Source organism: Urtica dioica, chromosome 2 (genome assembly GCF_054948205.1).
Source record: "Urtica dioica subsp. dioica isolate 48M chromosome 2, U.dioica_male_clone48M_v1_H2, whole genome shotgun sequence".
Taxonomy (NCBI): Eukaryota; Viridiplantae; Streptophyta; class Magnoliopsida; order Rosales; family Urticaceae; genus Urtica; species Urtica dioica.
In genome coordinates, this window is record NC_142757.1 from 43,426,043 (window position 1) to 43,447,842 (window position 21,800).

A 21,800-nucleotide genomic window follows, 5' to 3' on the forward strand; every position below is an offset into this window, starting at 1 on the left:
GGACGCGGCTCGCGGGCTACTCGTCGAGGAAGACGATGACATGTAGTTATCTGACTAAGATTGAATTTTGTTGTCTCTTGGTTGATTTTCTATATCCTACTAACAAACTTTCACTTCATTTCTTCTCTTGCTTTTTACTCAGAAGATCAAAGCTTTTTTGCGGCTGAAAATGGTTGTACGTAATAGAAATGTTTAGTATTTATCATTTATGAGTTTATATAAACTGTTATTTTGCAATTCACTATGATAATAAGCAATATATCAATAGTCACAACCAAGTACCAGAATAGGAAATAAAATGAATTTAACATGAATGAGACAACCCTCTGTATTACTCGCGCAACGTCGAACCAAATCTCGGACACATAAGAGGACATGATATCGACAAAGACTTTTAAATTTGATAAACGAACACACAGACACATATACAAATAAATTCTCATATTCAACATCGACACACACGACCTAATCTCATATCTCAGCAAAATACTCACCAACAAACACAATCTTGAGCTATCTCATAAAAACCGATAAAAACTCCAAATATAAAATTCCAAATCCATAAATCAGCTGCAATAATACCATCAATACGCACACAATATTACGTGAATCAATAACAAAAAATTTCAAAAAAAAAACTTCCGAGCCAATCTCATATCAAACGGACGAACAACATTACAAATCAAAAGGGTTTAAAAATCAAAACTTTCAGATTCACGACCCTAAGCCCATCACAATCATTGGCTATTAAAAAGAACCACACTCAGTTTCATCAATCTAGGTACAAAAATAAAAAAGGGCCAAAACCCCTAAATATATCAGTAAGAAATAGAAGAAAAATTGAGGTTTCCATTACCACAACACGAAGATGAAAACTGACGAGCCTTTTGTAATGGCGTCATTTTTCGTATGGGACAAATGACGATCCGAATGCAAAACCATCAAAACTATAGGATTCCTCTGCTTGAACCTACAAAATCGGAGGGGACACCTCTGCCAAAATCTCCAAAACCGGAGGATCCCTCCGGTAAAACTCAAAAAACTGGAAGATCCTTCCGGTAAAGGTAAAATCCCCAAAATTGGAGGATCCCTCATGTAGAAACCACAAAACCGGAAGATCCCTCTGGTAAAACCTACAAAACCGGAGGATCCCTCTTGTAAAATTCAAAAAGAGAATCCCTCCGACCAAGTTTCCATAACTTTGCACACTCAAAATTCTATAAATACCCTCCCCATTTTTTACCAAACTAGGGAGAAATTTTCAAGAGAACAAAGGCTTACAAAAGCCCTCAAAACTCGCAAAAGCTCTAAAAGAACTCAAAAGATAAGAAAAGACCAAGAAAAATAAAAAGACAAAGACGGAGAGAAGAGAATAAGGAATCAAGACGGAGATAAGAGAAGAAGAAATCAATACCAAGTGAAGAGAACAAAGAGAACACAAAGAATCCGACGAGAAGACAAAGAATTCGACGAGAAGACGAAGAATCCAACGAGAAGACAAGAAGAACATAATCAACATCCGAAGGACTCTCAAGAGAAAGCAAGCCTTCACCACTCTTTTGAGTTCCGATGAAACGTGACCCCGACAAAACGAGATCGAGACATGTTGCAAGCTCGCACCCCGACACAAAAAATTGCATTAACATCTTCTTCTCCACTTCTCCTTCCCGGATTCCCGCTGAAATCCTCAAGAATCAACAAACCCAAGTAAAAAAACACAAACCATAGAATTTTATCTTTCAAATTCGAACAAGGAGGGGGGAAAACACGAGTCTTGACCTTGGACAAGATAGACAAGGGAATTCCGATCATAATCCTCCTTTTTCCAGCAAGATTCAGATCTCTCTCTCGATTTCTTTCATATAGCTTCTCTCTCTCTTTCTCTCTTATCGCTTTTATCCCTTTCTTCTTTGTGTATTTTCCAGCTTGGGTATCGAATGAAGAAGCAAGAGGAAGATAAAAGAAGGCTTGATTACGGTTTTATTTATTTATCAGAGCTTGATTACGTTTTAGATGAGCTTGATTAATAGGTAAAAGTGAAAAGACTAATGAGCTTAAGAATACTGAGGAAATTGTAGAGAATTGAAAAAGGCAGAAGAATTGGGAAGGTGATTGAGAGAGAGAAAATTAGAGTGTTTGAGATAGTGGGCTTTTGTCAGAAGCTTTTTTTTTAAAGAGAATTTGTTTTTTTAAGAAAAATAAAAAGGAAGAAGAAGTGGGAAGTTCATATATGATATTTTTGTTGCTTCAGTGTAGCCACGTGTCGCCCGTTGGGGAATAGTTGTATAAAGCTAGCTCTTTGGAAGCTATTTCAAACTTAATGTTATGAAAAATAGCAAAGGTTTCAAACTTAATATACCCTTATTGTGCGAGTGAACTCGTTTTCCCAAGATTTCAAAATAATTAATCTCGGTGTTCAAAATTTTAATCCACTATTTTTGATGCACTTACATTATTTCAAAAGATTTAATCGTGCCTTCAAAATAATTAATCCTCCAACAGGTAGCAAAATGTTTGAATTCCAGTCATCTGCAAAGAGAAGGCAACGAAGTGTCAAAATATTTAATCCTGTTTTCAAAAAATTTTAATCCACTGTTCGATAATAAAAACACTTAAAACTGAAAGAAGAAGAAGAAGAAGAAGAAGAAGAAGAAGAAGAAGAAGACATTGATAGCAGTGGTGATGACGATAGATGCCGGCGTTCGATCTCTGACGAGGAAAAGCGCGCTTCCAAAGACTCTGATCACCACCGCTGCCCTGACTCGTGCATCGTCGCCATGGAAGCCTCCGATCATCAGCTGATCTCTAATACTGAGTCGATCATCCATTTTGCACTAAGAATCTCTGATTAGGCCCGAGATTCAGGATTTCGAATTCATAGAAAATGGTGATTTAGGGTTTCGACACTGATGTCTTCAATCTGGCTCCTCGCCGCGCCGCTCAGCCTCATCGCTGTCGCCATGATCGGACGACCGATCGTCAGCGTCGTCCATGTTAGAATCTTGAGGCACCGCCACGTATGTGTTGCAGATATCCTTGTTGGTAAGTCTGTGTAGAGTTGGTCGTCAACCTGTTGTGTGTTTGGGTAATAAGGAGAAGAAGAGAGAGCATATGATTTAAAACTATGTTTTAGATTTTTTAAAATTTTGACTAGTTTGCGTCAATTTTAGAAATTGGGCTATTTTGCTCAACTGAAACTTAAAAATGATTAGATAACCGCTCTATTATATATTATCTTTTTGACATATTTTCATTTAACACGTGTCACTAGAAACAAATCTATTAAAAACCAACGGTAAATAGAGTTGGTCAATGAATCATCGATAGAACATGATGCACTGAATAATTACCAATCTACCGTTATCTTCTTCTGCTCATGTACTGACCAAGAATTAAGCAACCATCAACAAACAAACTACACAAGAGATTACAACACACAGACCTACAATGGAGATTTCAGTCCCTTCAAATTCCTTACATTTTCTCCGTCCAAAGCCGCCGATCAGCCGCCGAATCTCGCCGGCCGTAACTACGGCTTTTCGCTTCAGTCCGTCGAAACGCCACTGCAAAACGACGTCGGAGCTCCAAACGGTGGTAGAATCCGGTAACGGATACACGGCGGAGATTCCGACGCACAAGGTCACCGTCCACGATAGGCAGAGAGGCGTCGTTCACGAGTTCGTCGTTCCCGAGGTAATTTCTGTTTGTTTCTCTAGGTGAAAAAGAAAATGCGATGCTGTTGTGGATTTTTAGGGACACGAAAAACCTAGAATCGACCTCAGTGGAGAAAGTAATCCAATACTATTGAGATTCTGTTTGGCGTTATAGAAAACTTAAGAAGCTTCGTCTTGAAAGTTTTGATTTATGGCCTCAAAATACATGTGAAAGCTCTTTCGACTGAGCATGTACCGATCAGGTAAATAATGGAGTTTATGCTTTAGCTAATTAGTGTTTGATTTGACTATGCAGGACCAGTATATATTGCATACCGCTGAGGCTCAGAACATTACGCTTCCATTTGCTTGCAGGCACGGTATTGTTCTCTAATCAACGAGTTGATTTATTTGATACTGTTCTAAAATTTGGATATAAAAAACACAGGATTTTAAAATTCATCGATTTGATATTTTGTGTGTGAAGGAGTAGTACCAGTGACAAAGGTTTTGGTTGGCAAGTACGAGTTTTTAGTTTGATTAGCAGGACTGCTTGGTGTATACTTGAAAAGAAAAAAGATAGAAAGAAAAATACTTTATAGTTATACCTTTTCCATGAGTAGTTTAAATCGTTTGGTATTTCTCTTTTGGACACGAGCGCTGTTATAAGTAGTTCCTTTGCATAGTGAAAAAAAAAAAACATGAGTCTTCAACTACAGATGCGTTGCAACTGTTCTCGTGTAGGGAATATTAACCTTAGCTCGAGGAATACTTATAATAATTTGCTAAGCTAATATTGGTGTCTAATGGCGAGTGTTCTAGGTATTTACAAAATATGTAGTAGCTTTTGTCATTTAAGCAGTGCATGTAGTTTGAATAACTTGGAATCCAAATAGTTGTATCCTAGATGCTGTTTTGGAATAACTTTTGTCTTCTTCTTCGGCTATATAGAAGAAAGTTTTTCTATTGGTGGAGTTTGACAATGCAACTCAATCACTGTTGGCAACTATGGAGGAGAATTCTGTTTCTGTTTCTGTTTCATTATTTTGGTCATATGACACTCAAGGAATTCAGATTTTCTTTATTTGATCCTATAGCTTGGTGTTTGTTTTATCTTTCAAATTATTTATTTGTTTATTATTTTTCATGAAGAACACCCATTCGGCTATTTAACTAAGTGCCAGGCTGTCTTATAACAGTTAATGTGTTATCTTTCTTAATTATATGAAAAATCTTCCTTGGCAGGTTGTTGTACTAGCTGCGCGGTACGTATAAAGTCTGGAGAAATTAGACAGCCTTTAGCCCTTGGCATATCTGCTGAACTGAGATCAAAGGTGTATATGTCTTGCTTACGTTAATTATTGCACCATAAATAATAATAATAAATAATCGTGCGGTTAAAGTCGCATTCTCTTGAACAAAGGAGGGCCACAATTTTGATTACCTTAGGAACAGTTTAGTCATGTCAGAATTTAATCAACGAAGTGGAAGATAAGTATTTAACGGAGAATGGTCACATAGGCACTTCTTGGATGATAATTTCAGATTTCTTTTAGTGTTGATGTATTTCTGTTCAACAGAGTGTGTATGTATAAATAAGTTTCATTCTTGTTGGATTCAGGGGTATGCTCTTCTTTGCGTAGGATATCCGTCCTCTGATGTTGAAGTAGAAACTCAAGACGAGGATGAGGTAATGTAGATGTCAATCAGAAGAACATTATTTTATGATACACGTTCTTTTCAGTTTAAGTCCTAGCTCTTTAATAAAGAGTTTTATACTGCAATTATGCATCCCTGACTGTGTTTCAATCTATAGTTGTTTTAAAATTTCTCATGAAACCAAGTGGTTTTCTTTTACATCTTTCTCAGTTGTTTTATGATGGATGTGACTGTTTCTTCCTTTTTTCTACCAGTTTTCTCATTGCCTGATTTTTGGGGGATTTCAGAATAAGAAATGAATTACCCCTAGTACTTTTCCTTGGGATTTCAGATTTCCATGCTTTCAAATCTTCTGTTTGAGTATTGAGTAATGAAGCTGAACCCATCCCATATGCAGGTATATTGGCTTCAGTTCGGTAGATATTTTGCACGTGGACCAATTGTAAGTTCTGATCCCCCCCAGAACTTTCTAATATCACTTATAAAAGACTAATAGAATACAAAGTTACATGTTTCTTCGGGGTACTTACATATATAGTATAATTTGGGTTCTCATTTCATGACATGTCTAGTACCTATATGATTTTGATTTACGTCCACAAATAACATGTCTAGTACTTACATATGTAGTATAATTTGGGTTCTCATTTCATAACATGTCTAGTACCTGTATGGTTTTGATTTACGTCCACAAATAATTACACCACTGACACTTAATACAACATAAAATTAATTTTGAATGGTAATTTGTAAAGTTACCCCGTGCAAACTAGGTACAGCGCCACAGATTGTGTCATTTTTTCTTTCATTATGCATCCAAAACGGGTATTTATAATATCCCAACTCTGAAATCGCTAAAATATAATGAACACGGAAACATGCATTGAGTGGAACATAATGTAAATCAATTTCAAATAAAAGTTAGTCATAAATGTTTCGTATCAGCTGGGATACTTTAATTTTCGCTCACTTTTGAAAGAGGACTTTTTCAGGAGAGAGACGACTATGCATTGGAGTTGGCATTGGGTGACGAATAAGCCATTTACAGAAGCCACTTTGGAGTTGGGTCACTCCACGGATTATATAATGTCTGGTCTCCTCTTACTCTAATCTTTTTTCTTGTACATCAAGTCTTCTCTGGCTGTTGCTTATTGTATATCAAACTCTTTTGTATATGTTTGACCAACAGCCAACAAAGAGCAAGCATCGTTCTCTTGAAACTTCTACTGAAAAATCCATTTATAGTCTACCATTGCTAATCCTAGTTCAAATATTTGATTAATCTATAATCTGTTTCACAGTTTTCAGTTTAAGTAAAATAATTTGTAATTTTGAGAAAAACAGTATCTGACGTGGCCAGAAGAGCTTTGGCTATCCAATCTTTGACACTGGTCAATGGCCTGCAAAACGAAAGAAGACCAAGCTTAAATCGATTGATCAAGCGTTCTCTTCGCACCTCGTGGTAAATTTTAGACTGAATTAGTTTTGTTTGATGTTCTTTTCAATTTATACTTGCACACGCACTTTTTTTTTTCTCTGTCCTTGAATGCAATAGAAGAAGCTAAGCATATAACACCTACTTCAGAGGTAGAGATACGGCATGATAAGGTGTTAGTCATTTGTCAATTTCTTGGAGCTTTGGTTTTTCATAATATTTCCAAGGTGTCTAGTTTGAGAAACACATGTTGTCGAAAATACAGTGTTATGATTGTTTTTAAACAAGATTGCGTAATCGGTAGGAAGGTTGTGGTGTTTACTGAATATTTGCATCAAACTATTGAGTATTCTTATTAAGCTTAGTTCGAATCACAGCTAAATCTTAAATCTCCGTACTTATTAGGTCTGTTTGGCACCTGGAATTTAAATATGAATTCGTTGTATTTTTCTTATGTTCAATTGAGAAAAAATCTAGGGAAATAGAATTTTAGAAAGAATTTGAGGGAAGTGTATAAGTGACATTCGGATTTCATTTTCTTTGGAAAAGAGGAGTGGAAAATTAGAATTCAAGCAAATTTTCACATGTAAGGGTCATCCGTGTGTCTTTCCTTTTCACTCTCTCTTGTTTCTCTAAAAAAATTTATGACTTTAAAACACAACAAAGAATTTTGATTTTCCTTTAGATTATCGTTTTTCGATTGTAAAACCCGAGTTCCAAACATAATCGTATAGTCTGGCCTTTAAATATGTCACTTAACATAAGTTTCAGCCTACATTTACACAGTTTGTATGCTACAGTAATTAAATTATCTCACGCTATTGCTTTATTCATGTGTTTATAGTGAAATCAATCCTCAATCACTTCAATTATTAATAATAATAAATAATCAGTGCTGGGTGGTATTTTTATGTTTTAGATGGCTACGCTGTCTAGGGGTTAAGTTGAGGGAAGGGAACACGTCACTTGGAATGCTCTGTGTATACGACCTTTTATGTCAAAATATAGTATTCATTGAGAAAGATAACAAATATACGTCATTGATTATTACTAACCTCCTAACATCTTTTTAACATCTGTAGCCCAGGTTACACTAACAGCAGTTAGTAATTAGTACATGGATTATTTACTATAGTAACATTCTGTCTCAAGCTCAGGATGGTAACAATCCTTACTTTAACTTGTTTCTAGAATCAATGAACTGACCACTAGGGACAACCTCGGTTACAACAACGACGAGTTAGAATGTAGTTGGTTCAAGTTTGGTCTCGACCCCTTGATGACATTCTCAAAAATGAAGTACAAGTCGAGTTGAATATATTTTTATCAAAAACATGTTGTGCCACATTGACAAGAAAAAGATTCTTGTTGAGATTGTCACGCCATACCATTGGAGGCCGCCGAGGACAGACTAGATGTTCAGAAGTTCTGACATAAGAGATCTGAGTCAAGTAATCACCACTATATAAACAAAACTTTGGTGCTGAAACATAACTTATTGCTTTTCACCTATGAGATTGCTACTGAGAAAGACACAGGTTAATTATAGCTCTACGACATCTGTCTGATTAGATGACCACTCGGCATCATGAAAGCCATTAAGACTGAGCTCAGAGCACTTGCGCAAATGCAAACCAAAGTGCATAGTGCCATAATTTAAGATAGCAGAGAATTCGTTCGATTGTCTTCAACCCTGAGAATCATAACTTGGCTTTTGTGACGTAATTGAAGAGAATCAAGAACTATGGTAGAAGTGTGAATCATCAAGAGGACACTACTACAAAAAAAAGACCAATAGAAGTGATAAAAGTTGCTTCTAAAAGTCAAAAAGTCGCTTCTAAAAATTAAAAGCGACATTTGTAGAGGCGACTAGTCGCATCTAGTGCAGCGTCTAAGTAAAACTATGCCACGCCAAAAATAGTTTCCGCGAAATGGCGGGAAGCAATTAGAAACGACATTAATGTCGCGATTAGTCGCTGCTTATGTTGTTGTTTTGTATTTCAATTTAAATATATTTTATGATTCAATTAACTAATGTATTACAATTACAAATTTAAATTTATCGGTTTAAACTAATTACCAAGTTAATTAACCAACAAATTAACTTAACATATTTAACAAGTTAATTAACCTAATATTAACATTTTAATTAATTACTTAAATAGCTACCTAACAAAGTTATTTACTAAATTAATAGTTAATTAGATTAACTACTTATTAACAAAGTTATAAATCTAATAACTAATTAACCATTTATTAACATATAAAATAATTACCGAAATAACCAACTAACCAATTTATTTACATATGTAATTAATTTAACTAAATAATTACTTAACTAACTAATCAACTAACATATTTGCCATAAATAATTGATAATTACCTTCATCGACAAGGCTTAGGCGACGACGGGCGAAGGCAGAGTTGCGAGGCCGACGACGAAGACGCAAGGCTCGACGCGGCTGCGGAGCTCGACACAGCTGAGCGAGACTGCAAGGCGACAGGATTGTCGAGGCTTCGACTGGGCTGCGATGGGGATTTGACCGTGCTACGACCTAGCTACGAACAGTCAAAGAGAGAGAGAGAGAGAGAGAGAGAGAGAGAGAGAGAGAGAGAGAGTTATACCGGGCGGCGAGATGGCGACGAGGCACGGCGACGACGGGACGCAAGCTGAGGAGAGGAGGCGGGGCTGAGGCTAGTCGGGTCGGAATGTGGGGTGTGGAGGTGGTCGGAGGGTTGCTGTGGCAGTGGAAAAAAATAAAAATAAAAAATTGTAAAATAAAAATAAAAGAGAGGTGTTGGTGGTGGTGGTGGTGGTGGGACGGTGGTAATAATGGTGGCAGAGGGTGATGGTGGTGGTGGTGGTGAGTGATGGCGGCAGATCTTAAGAGAGAGAGAGAGAGAGAGAGAGAGAGAGAGAGAGAGAGAGGGACAACAGTGTGGTGATGGGGCGAAGAGAGAACCGGAGAGAGACAGAGAGAGAGAGAGAGAGAGGTTCGGTGGTGGTGGTGGAAAAAAGATTGAGAGATGGTGGTGGTGACGGAGGAACTCACCGGACAGAGGAGACGGCGACGTAGTGGATTTCACGGCGCAAGAGGCGGGGCTGATGCTGGTCCGTGATGGTGGCGGTGGTCGAGCGGCGGAGGAGGTGGTGGGAGTGTTGTGCAAATCTGATGAGAGAGAGAGAGGTGGTGGTGGTGGTGGTGAGGGCGGCAGAGGTGGTGGTGATGTGGTCTAAGAGAGAGAGAGAGAGAGTAAAAAGAGAAAGAGTGGGAGAGAGAGAGAAGTCGCAAAGGAAGAAGATAAGAAATCGGCCGAGGAAGAAGAAGAAAAGAAAGTCACGATTTATACTGTCTGACCTAGATTAGAAGCGACAAGTCGCTTCTAATTTTTAGGTCAGACAAAACAACGTCGTTTTTGTAAAATATTGAAAAATTTGGTAAAATAAAGCGATTTTTTTTTTTAGTTTAGAAGCGACAAAGTCCCTTCTATCTAAAAAATTTGACTTTTTCGATACAAAATACTTGAAATTTTGCTGAATACGTAGTCACTTCTAATAGAAAAAGTTGCTTATAATTCAAGGCGTCGCTTCTAAAACCTTTTTTTTTTGTAGTAGTAGTGGGATGGCTACCTAGGTTCGAGAATCTTTGCCCACCAACCATAAGGATATGCGTACTTTTGATAGTGGCCATGTTTACACAATCATCCATCAACACTTTCTTATCTACATGAGAATAAATCTTGAATAAAGACCTATCAAACGAGATATGGAAATAGCTTTATTGTCCACACACCACCCTTCAAATATGCGAATGCGAATTGCATTAAACTTGAAGATCGAAACGTAAAGACCTCCCTCGACCAAGTTAGCTTACGGCTTGTTATGACGCTTGGTATAGAAGTTTTGAGCCAGATAGATCCAGTTATGATATTTATGACAAAGGAACTATCCGAAAACATTTCTTCATTGTACTCTTATTTGTGGGCTTCTTGATCGATCCTACATCGGGTAATTAAACTTTCTAGATAATATTTTTTGGATGGGAAAATAACACATTTATACCCTGTGTTTTAGTGAAATGTCGAGTTTAACCCTCAGTTTTCAAAAATGTCGAGTTCATACCCTCTGTTTAACTCAAATGACGAAATTATACCACCTGTTTAACTCAAATGACGAAATTATACCCTGAAATAGACAACAGTGTCACAAATATTCTTTTTATTGACTTTTCATTGACGTTGACTATAATATTGATATATAAAGACCAATTATCTTTATTCATTCGCGCCATATATGTAATTTACTTAAAAACTAAAAAAATAAACAACAATCTCTTAATCGTGAAGAACACAGAAAAAGGCAAAAAGGTAAACATCGATAGTTGATAGTCATCAAAATCGCATATTCGAATAGAGAATCCAGGATTTAGAGTTACAATTCGAACACAGAATGAAGTCATTTCTTAGGAGGTATGAGTTTTATTATTTAATTTCAATTTAAGGCTATTTTTATTTCAAAATTGAGAATTTGGAAGTTATGGCACTGATTTAGATTTGATTTGGTTTTTCTTATATAAGAGTTAATATCAATGAAAGGGAGATTTGTGACGCTGTTATTCATTTCAGGGTATAATTTCGTCATTTTAGTTAAACAGATGGTAAAATTTCGTCATTTTAGTTAAACAGAGGGTATGAACTCGACATTTTTGAAAACCGAGGGTTAAACTCGACATTTCACTAAAACACATGGTATAAATGTGTTATTTTCCCTTTTTGGATTTTTGTCTGAAGAAATCTTTGAACTCTTTCCAACTAGGGAAGTTTATTTATGATAACAACTACTTTGAACTCACATACTGCCATATATGATGTCTTGGGCAGCTTTTAAAGGGGAGACTGGATCTCCACAGTTTTTCTTTTCCTTTTCTTAGATTACTGGGAACCTGCCAAAAATTTCGAGGTAGCTAAAAACATACTTCTCAGATTCGGCTTCTCTTAGGTGTCGTACTTCTTTTGCAGAGCCTTTCATATGCACTCTTGTCGTGGTTATAGTAATAGTACATGGCGTTTGATGTAGTTTATTTTGCAAGAAAATCCTCTACTAGCCAATACTCGATGTATTTAACGACATTTGGTGACGACTTTGATACGGCCCGGGATTGAGATCTCGTGACAGAGCCATGATTTAGTGAAATTCGTGGTTCAAAAATTTAATTCCTTCACACACATAATCTCTCCTCTTTTGAGAGAGATTAAGATTTTGGTTGGATGATGATTTTTTTATTAATGAGTTAAGACCAATTTATAATTAGGTCATCGATAACAATCGGGCTTTTCTTAACGGGTTTTTTTGTTTTATAATCCTACTGAAATAAATAAACATAGTCTTATTCCTAATTATTGAAATAAAACAATTCTAATTACTGAAATAAAAAATATGGTAATTTAGCAAAATAGCCAATTTAAACGTTGGTAATTGCTAAATAGCTAAGGTTTGGTAAATATTTGGTAAATAGCCAATTTTATATATTTACAAACGTAAATATTAAGTAAATAGTCACTGCCATATTAAACCAAGTCATCATTTATGACTATTTACGTAATATTTATCAAACATTGACTATTTAGTAATATCAAACGTTTAAGTTGACTATTTTTCTAATTTTTTGTAAAAAATAATCCCTAATACTTAAAAATAAAAATTCAAGCGCGTCACTCCGCTCCTTGCCCCATGGTTATGTCTCTTTCTGTGATATTGTTTACCAATGAAAGAGTCCGTAACAGACTTATTTCTTCTCTGGCATGGGAGGCTTGCCTCCAGTGAGCACGCATGAATTCTTCTCGGGTGTGAGGAAAAACATCAGCTTCCCTATCAAAATGCAGATCCTCAAAATAGAATGGCTGCTCTAGATCGGCGGACTTGTATGATGACATCATGAGAGACAAAAGAGAACTGTCAAAAAGTTGTTGTCGCAAAAGCTTGGATCTTGTAGCTGATATATAGGTTGAGTCACGGACGCTTTGCGTTTCTGCCTGGAATTGTGCTATCAGTTTTCCAACACATGATAAAACGTCCAAGTATAGATGCCTCGCCATGGCTAAAAAAAAATCGTGTAAAGACTAAACAACATGTCATTACACCGTTTAGATGGTTTGACGGCTTTCACAAAAACAAATGGTTTAATTAAAAAGGTTTGTCTTGGATAGGCTTTAACACTAAGAAATCACCGAATTTATTAACGCTAACCGAATTTCGGGTTTGGACCGATTCGATCTTATTATTGGTCCAAAATATTTGAAAATCGAAAATTATGTTCCGATTTTTAGAACGGGCAAAAACCAAACTAAATCGAACCAATTCCAGCCCTACCTTAGGGTCGATCGGTGGTGACAATTTCTGGTAGAGAAGAGCTTATGTGATCCTAAGCCGTATCCTAGCTAGGTCCTCTACAAAATTTTGGAACTGCCTTAACATACACTGTCGAAAGCTCATGTCTTTTTACATGGGACTACATATAGAGCTGGAAAGGAAACAAGCACATTCAATTAAGAACTAGTCAATTTAATGTTCTTAGTTAAAATTCACAAATAACAACACGCATCCACGTGATTGTGGTCCAAAAAGATATATATATATATATATATATATATATATATATATATATATATATATATTATATAGTTGATATCGTTTTTCAACTGAGAAGTCGACATCTTTTGTCAATAGCTAAAATAATAACCAAACTTATCTATAATTTTAAGCAAGGTTTGAAATTCCGGGAAAACCGGAGGGAAACCAATCCGGAAACCATTTTTTTCAAAGTTCCGGTACCGGTATGTAACCGTTCACTTTCCGTTTTTTCTTGGATTCCGAGGAAACCTTTCCGTTGGTTTCCGGGGAAATCATCCATTTTACGGTTGTCTTTAGGCAAATTTTCACGCATTCCGACGAAAACTTACCGGTAAGTGGTCAAATACCGACCATTCTTAAAATATGATGATATTTAGTGTTCTTCACGAAATTTATCATTAATTTTTTATGATTTAGTTCAAATTCTTAATTTCTAACTTCATTATTGTGTTTAAACTTTAATTAGAGTTTGTATCCAAATTTTTTCAATTTTTTGGTTATATTAGAAAATAGGATTTAGATTTGAATGTGTTTTTTTTTGTTATATTAGTTGTAGAATATGAAATTTTATGTATAATTAGTTAATTTTTAACATGAATATCATAATTATTTTGATTTTGTACTTTGTATTGAACTGTGTCATTAAGTTTGCATTGGATTTTTGTTAAGCTATTTTTGTAGATTTGTTCCATTTTTATCCTATATTATGTATGAATTTTTTTTAAAAATATTCATTCACTACATTCTTCTCGGTAAGTACGGTATTTGACGATATTCCTCGACGGTAACAGTATTCTCTAAGGTACAGTTTTCCTTTTTCATTTTCTGCTTTCCACGGTATTCCTTTCGGATACCAGTGAATACCAGTAAATTCTGAACCTCGAAACGGTAACAATAACGGTATTTCGATCTAATAAAGCTTAACGGTCAAAAAAACACTCTCGCGTTAATGCTTCACATTTGGTACGACAGGAGGGCAAACCAATTGATGACTATTCACCCCACGGCCTATTCAGTGCTAAAATGCCGTTTAGCTGTATATCAATTGTAGAGAGTCATTCATAATTTGAGGGCGAAAGTGGTAGATTCGAGTGACAATATATAGGGCCAATATCTACAATGCTAAGCAATATCTTGTCGGAGACAAAACAAGGACATTTGAGGGGAGACCAAAAGGATAAGAAGACCATGTTCGTATAGAAAAAAAAAAAAGAAAAAAAAAGAAAAGAAAAGAGTTATGGTCAATTATTACTAAACTTTGACTCTTAGGATGGTTGGTGATACGCAAGAAATTATAAGTTCCAATATCACATCTAAGTTAGGTTCTGTACTTTTTATTTATTTTAATTCTATTATCCCACCCACCCACAGTTTTGCCTCAACAAACCATGGTATATGATATATATTCATTCTTTCTTTTCCCTACATCTCCCAAAATAAAAATCATCATTCATGGTGAAAGTTGCAACCAAAAATTTCAATTTCTACTTGGCTTATTTGGCTTTGCAATAGATTCTTTTTTGGGTTATGTCAATGCTAGACTCTCAGTGAGAATTTAATATGTTAAGTCCAAATCATAGGTTTTTAACCATTCATGTAGTGCTAAATTATGTCTTCTAAAGAATCCTCAGCCTCAGTTTACACTCCCAAAATATCTCCTGGTCCCCAACAATAAAATGTTTTCCTTTGGATCAATTCATTGGGCATCAAAATCAACTTTTGGATTAGTAAGTAATTGTTCTATGTGCTAGGACCAAATTCGACAATGTTAACCTGATGGTGTGAAAATCAAAATTTCCAAATATACTTTGATACTATTCACACACCACACATATTTCTGTCAAGTAAAATAAAATCAGTAAAGAGGCAGATCTTTATCATCCGAATATTTCCAAGAACACTCGCAATCTTGAAAGTCTTTATCATAGATAATGAACACTTTTTTTTTTTCTTTCTTCTTCTTGTACATTAATCGGGTAATATAAAACTACTTATTCTCACTCCAAGGGTCATGCAAGGTGAAAAAAATTTACTCTGTACATTTGGACCGCATTAATTCTCTGCTTATTTGTTCTGAAGATCATCGAATACTTCTTCGATAAGCAAAGTCAAAGCCGATATGCATTATGTGTTTTAGGCGGTAAATTTCTGCTCAGCAGCGCTTGCCGGAACCTGCAATCAGCCAAGTGACACCATGTCAGAGTGTAATGAAAGCATGGACTTTGACTCAGCATTTTCTTTTTCCTTCTTCTTTTAAAAGGAGCTATTGAATAATAGGGAATGCAATGTCACTATTATCAGAAGACATGATAATGAAAGATCATAAATATCTTCTTGTTTGATTTCCCATACTTCCATAACAACTGAAAGTACCATAACAACAACAAAAAATTAACAAACTATAAAAACTGTATATCCTATTGATTTCTACAACAGAGTTGGAGTGAAAATAGACTCTAGTGAAAAATTTTAGGGTAGAGAAAGAGAGACCAGCCAAGCTGAATTTTCTTTGTTTGGCAATAGGTCTCTTGGCATATTGTCCCATCTCATGGCATATTCCATGAACAGGATATTTATGTTAAAAAAAAAAAAACATGGATATTCTTTTGTACATTCACTACAGATTTTTGGAACTACTCCTGCCATGTTCTTGTATCTTGTTCTGAAAAATAAAAGTTTCATGTTTTTTTAAAATTCTCCATCAAAAACAAATTTCCTTTCTTCTTCTTTTTTTTTTTTTTTCCTAAAAGACTTTTTAAGTTTAGGAAAAAAAAAATGAGAGAAATCTCTGACCCCAACTGCTGTGACAAAATTGCAAACGGCACATTTAACGGATCTCGCGCCGTATTGGTACATCAACAACATCCTGCAGTTTCCGCAGTTTACGTGTGCCACCTGGTTCGCTGCGTCCACACAAACAAACATTTCATTTTCGAATCTATTCTTTTCGGAAATAATAATAACGAGCAAGATGTATCCATTTTGTTCGTCGTCAATTGTTTTTGAGATAGACATTTCCTAATCTCTTTTTTCTTAACAAAGAAACAGAAGAAGATGTTCATTTCTCTCATTTCCAATTGGTTTTCGAGACGGAACACAGATAGTGTTGTTGTTGTTGAATGCGTATATATCTATATATATACCTTCCAAAGCGAGGTTTACGGTGTGGCAACAAGAACATTGAACGCTCGTTGCTCCGCGTATGTACATTAGTAAGGTGTGGCAGCCTCCGCACACAAGTTGGGCCATTTCAGTGCCTGCGTGTGTCATCACGGCTTATTTAGTCGCCAATTCTCATATGTGAACAGATAATCCTTAACAGATTACACTGTTCACATTGTCAATTGGTTTTGAGATGAAACCTCGTGATACTTATAAAAGAAAATGAAAAATAAAATATAAAAAAGTACCGGGAGGTGGTACAGCGGTGACGGCATTGCAGACAGCGCAGCAGACGGAGGTGGCGCCACCTGGATACATCAGAAGGTTCCGACATCCCGAGCACACGAGCTGGCTCTGAGCCCCTGAATGGCATATCAGTAATTATGTTGTCACTTTCTTACTTTCAATACTTAAAGAACTTAAATGATGTCTATATATATATATATATGTGTGTGTGTGGTAATCTTCTACAATCAATGTCAACATTGATCTTAATGTGCATAGCCAAGGCTTAGTTAAGGACATTATAGAGAGGAACCAAAGTTATATATCAAAATTAGTAGAGAATGTGAGATTTGTACCACTTGAAGACTGTGGGTATGGTGCTGGAGGAGTTGGATATGGAGCAAGTGGAACTGGCATTATTAAAGTCTCTGAAACTTGCTTTCTCTACTCTCTTTTTCAAGTTGTTTTTTTTTTTTGAAGATTTTTATTTATTAATAATAAAAGAGTTATCCTGATACAACTGATATGCAAGAAAGGAAGAAGGAGGGACTGAAAAGGTATTGATTTCAAGCCATGCTCAAGAAGAAACACTTTCCCGCAAATAGAAAATATCACAACTTTGGAGAAAAGTGAAGAAGAACTGAGAGAGAGAGAGAGAGAGAGAGAGAGAGAGAGAGAGAGAGAGAGTTTAACAATGGGAAGTGAGGAAAACACACACCTTTTTGTTTGGTCTAGGTTGCAAAATGAGAGAGAGAGAGAGAGAGAGAGAGAGAGAGAGAGAGAGAGAGAGAGAGTGAGAGAGTTTGGAGTTTGTGAAGAAAAAAATAGGCCAAGCTTAGAGACTAGAGAGTAAGAGAAGAAACAAAGAATTTTTTTTTTTTTTTTTTTCCATTTTTTTAATCTCAGAGAAAAGCAATAATAAAAAAAAAAGAAGCTGATTATTCATTCTACTACTACTCTCTAATCATAGAGTCAATTTTAAAGATCCAACCACTATGGCACTACTTGAAAATAGTGAATACATTGAAATTTGAGTAATTAAAGGAAACCGAAGGTTTTTTCAAATTTGCAAGTAATGTAACATATATGTTATTGTAATTTGTACGTGACACAATCAACGTTGTATGCAGTTATGCATTGCTGATGAAGATACGAGATACATCATTATGTATTATGGATGTAGATGACCATGGAGATTTTTTTTTTATAAATTAACTTTCGGGGTGAGGTTCTTATTTTTTTTTTCTTTTAATTTAAAGCTGTAGGTGGTATATCAAGATTCAAGATCAAGATTTTGGCAGGAATTGTGGGACCCGTCAACCAGAGACTCTTTCTTGTATTGGAATATATGACTTTATAGACCGAATTGTTTGGTGAAGTGGTAGTTTTTGAAGATAAAAGTAAATCTAATTTTGAAGATAAAAGAAAGGAAATTGATTTTCGGCCCGATTCACGAGTCCCGAACGATCCACTCACGTGATGACACGTGGCAGTTTGGCCCGATTCACGAGTCCCGAACGATCCACTCACGTGATGACACGTGGCAACAAACTGCCACGTGTCATCACGTGAGTGGATCGTTCGGGACTCGTGAATCGGGCCGAATAGCATCACTCAGAAAGAAAATCTAAGTGGTAGTTTTTGTAATATATGACTTTCATCCTTATTACAAAATTAGATTTACTTTATCTTCATATATTTCATTTTCAACTCTATTTCAACTATCTATCTCGTTAACCTATTTTATTTTCTCGCTTACAATCCTCATATTCGTTTATAAAAATTATTTACATGACTCTAATTCGTACATTATTGTTTTTCATATTATTGGATTTTTTTATATTGCTGAAGAACACATTGAGTTTTATCACTATCTATCGAATTTCATCATAATTTATTATCAGAAAGTCTAACATCGACTGGGGATGCATCATTTGTGCTCCTTATAAAAATCATTGATTATTAATCTTATTTTCAATTAGTTTTAAGATGGAACTCCATGATACTTTAACATGGTATTAGAGTCAAACTCATTCTCGATATTGGACCACCCTTTTTTCTAAATTTCACGCATCGGTTGTTCAATCCTAAACAGGAGGCTAATTGATTTTAAGATGGAACCCATGATACTTTTAACATGTGTGGAGAAAAAAATTACGTTAGGTGGTGATACAGTAATAAATATGTACCTATTTCTTGGGGTTGTTGTTTTTTTTTTTTTTTTTTTTTTTTTTTTTCATTGTTATTGGTTTGGTGGTGAAACATTGCATGCACGTGATTGATCTTCAACCAGCAAGCCACACGCTCCTTTGGCCGTGAGAGAGAATTAATATAGGGTTTATAATCAGCCACGTATGCCATTACTTCATACATCTCTCTCTCTCTCTCTCTCTCTCTCTCTCTCTCTCTCTCTCTCTCAGACTGCAGCGAAGAAAGAAAGAGTACTCAAGTCTATGAAAAAGTGGATATTGAGAGAGAGAAAGAGAGGACCCACCATCTTTGGTAATGGTCCCGAAAGTCTTTTGCATATTATGTGATTAGTAGTCTCAACCTTTGTTGGTGTTAATTAACGTATAGAAGCTATTCATAAAAAAATAAAAAATAAAATAAAAAACCATATTACCTATATCATAGAGACTTGCAGGAATATAGCATAGTTTAGCCATCATATATGTAAGTGTACTACGACGACTTCAAATCAACAATAATCATCATATATTTAGCTCATCTTTAGAATTGCAACCGATGAAAATTACGTCGTGTTTACGAGCCAAGTACCAATAAACATCCGGATGAAAAATTTATATCGTTATTGAGTGAACTGAAATTAATAGATTTTAAAAATTCAAAATTTGTATGAAATTAGTAAATTAAGTAAAATATATAAAAATATTATTGTCAATAAAATTTTTGAAACTGTCAATATATCTGTATTAGCCACAATATATTGATTAATACAAGTGTCAATATTTTATTGACAATGGAAAAAAATATTTAGACAATGTAATTTTGAATATTTTGTTGAAAATTTAAATTTATTATTTCATTCATTGATTATTTCAAATAGTTATTTTGTATAAATTTTTTAATTTATAAATACAAAGAATGGCGCCTAATGTAATAATAATAATAACAGAAGTGGAGACTTAAATCTTTCTCTACAATCCTTTTAAATATAAGAAATTATAGAACTGAAATTCTGAAGAGAAATAATATAAAAATATTTTAGTTTACTCTCTAACTAGTTTCCTTATATTAAAACTCCATATAAACTACAAGACAAAACTAATTAAGCGTGAAAGAGACGAATTTATCTCCACAAATAATGGAAGGCACCCAAAAAGAAAAAGTGCTGTGTTGAATTAATATTAATATTAATATTAATATCTATCAAGAATAACTAATTTGAAAGAGACATCAACAAACTATAGATGTATAGGATAATGATAAACTCGGATATATATATATATATATATATATATATATATATATATATATATCCGAGTTTATAATTATCCTATATATATATATATATATATATATATATATATATATATATATATATATAGATTATTGAAGGATAAGAGTCGTGCAAAGGGAGAGGTACATTATACATGTGAAGCTCGTATACTTTATAAAATATAATAATGCATACATATATACATACGGATATGTATGTAATGCATTTTCATTCATCCATCGTGTTATGCCACGTGGTAAACAGCCGATTTATTCCTAATAAAAAGTGCGTAGTCAATATGCACCACATGTTTTCGTTGATTTAGTTTAAGACATGACAGATTAGAAACACATCTTTTACATGTCCAATAATGTGTTAAGTAGTTTGGAGTCATTCCATGAGAACTTGTTCATGTCAATCTTGAGATACATGCACTCATGATTTTACAATCTAAAAATCAAATGACTTTTTATTGTCGTTTTCCTTACTCTCATTCAGCCAGAGGTGAAAACAAATTTGCACACCCAAAAGATGTCATTATTTTCCATGTACAAAGTCATATTTGGAGTTTGAGATGCTATTTATCCGACGTTTGATAAATATTTGATAAATAGACGTATCTACATATTTATACGCTTAAATTGACGTAAATATTCCATAATTTTATTTTAATAAAATGGTAAACCTGAAATACTATGTCATGTTTATGACTATTTGTTAAATATTTACCAAACGTTGGTCATATAGCAATTCTAAATGTTTAAACGAGCTAATTACTTAAATTTTTGTTATTTCTATAAATATTGAAACCAATTTTTACTCCTCAATTTGACCCTTCCATTGTGAATTTGAACTTAAGGGTGAATTGAAAAAAATTAGCGTGATGAGATCCTAATCTTAATGGTATGATTTTCGTTTTCCTGAATTGAATTGATAAAATTTTGGATGCAAGTATAATTATCAATATCTCCTAGGTTGGTGCCCATATTTTTCATAATATATATATATATATATATATATTTGCTGAATTAAAAAAAATTGTGCTCACATTAAGTATATATATATATATATATATATATATATATATATATATATTTTGCTGAATTAAAAAAAAAATTGTGCTCACATTAAGTACCATAGGCGAAAGCATTTTGGATTGCTATCAAGATGAGAAATCGATTTTCCACATCCACATGTCATAATTTGTATACTGTGAGTGATATATATATATATATATATATATATATTTATATGTATGTATATATATATATATATTTATATGTATATATATTAACAAAGTTGAAACTTTGTTAGTTCATAATCGGCGGTATTTAAATTAGAGAGCGACACTTAGAGATCTCTAAGCTAATACGGTCGTATCAGGATAGGAGATACTAGATATTAAATGGTGATAAAAATAACACTAATAGAAGTACAGTTTACAAACAATGTGCCAACCTCCCATATCTATCAATATGTTCGACAACTTGCTCTAATACAAACGATGGATTTTAAATAATAGTGCGTAAAAGTAAATGATACAAAAAGTGATAATCCAATTCGGTGCAACATCAT

At 34.6% G+C, this 21,800-nt stretch overlaps 2 protein-coding genes across 3 annotated transcripts; one reads left to right on the plus strand and one right to left on the minus strand.

The window, feature by feature from the left end:
* The first annotated feature begins 3,372 nt into the window (after nt 1-3,372).
* On the plus strand, nt 3,373-6,612 carry FDC2 (2Fe-2S ferredoxin-like superfamily protein). 2 transcript variants are annotated; one of them, XM_089607950.1, is made up of 6 exons: nt 3,373-3,693; nt 3,970-4,033; nt 4,899-4,987; nt 5,275-5,343; nt 5,710-5,754; nt 6,292-6,612. In XM_089607950.1, exons 1-6 carry the CDS (start codon nt 3,448-3,450, stop codon nt 6,340-6,342), a joined length of 564 nt encoding a protein of 187 aa, XP_089464076.1. In that variant the 5' UTR covers nt 3,373-3,447; the 3' UTR covers nt 6,343-6,612. The 2 variants fall into 2 exon arrangements, with proteins under 2 accessions (XP_089464076.1, XP_089464077.1); XM_089607951.1 differs by having other exon boundaries at nt 3,376-3,693; nt 6,305-6,612.
* An 8,611-nt stretch (nt 6,613-15,223) lies between these two features.
* Nucleotides 15,224-17,519, minus strand: LOL1 (lsd one like 1). The gene is made up of 5 exons (XM_089606727.1): nt 17,122-17,519; nt 16,789-16,902; nt 16,522-16,635; nt 16,172-16,281; nt 15,224-15,550 (listed from the first exon to the last, which is right to left on the minus strand). The coding sequence occupies exons 1-5, from the start codon at nt 17,180-17,182 to the stop codon at nt 15,512-15,514; spliced, it is 438 nt and encodes a 145-aa protein (XP_089462853.1). The 5' UTR covers nt 17,183-17,519; the 3' UTR covers nt 15,224-15,511.
* Nucleotides 17,520-21,800: the final 4,281 nt, after the last annotated feature.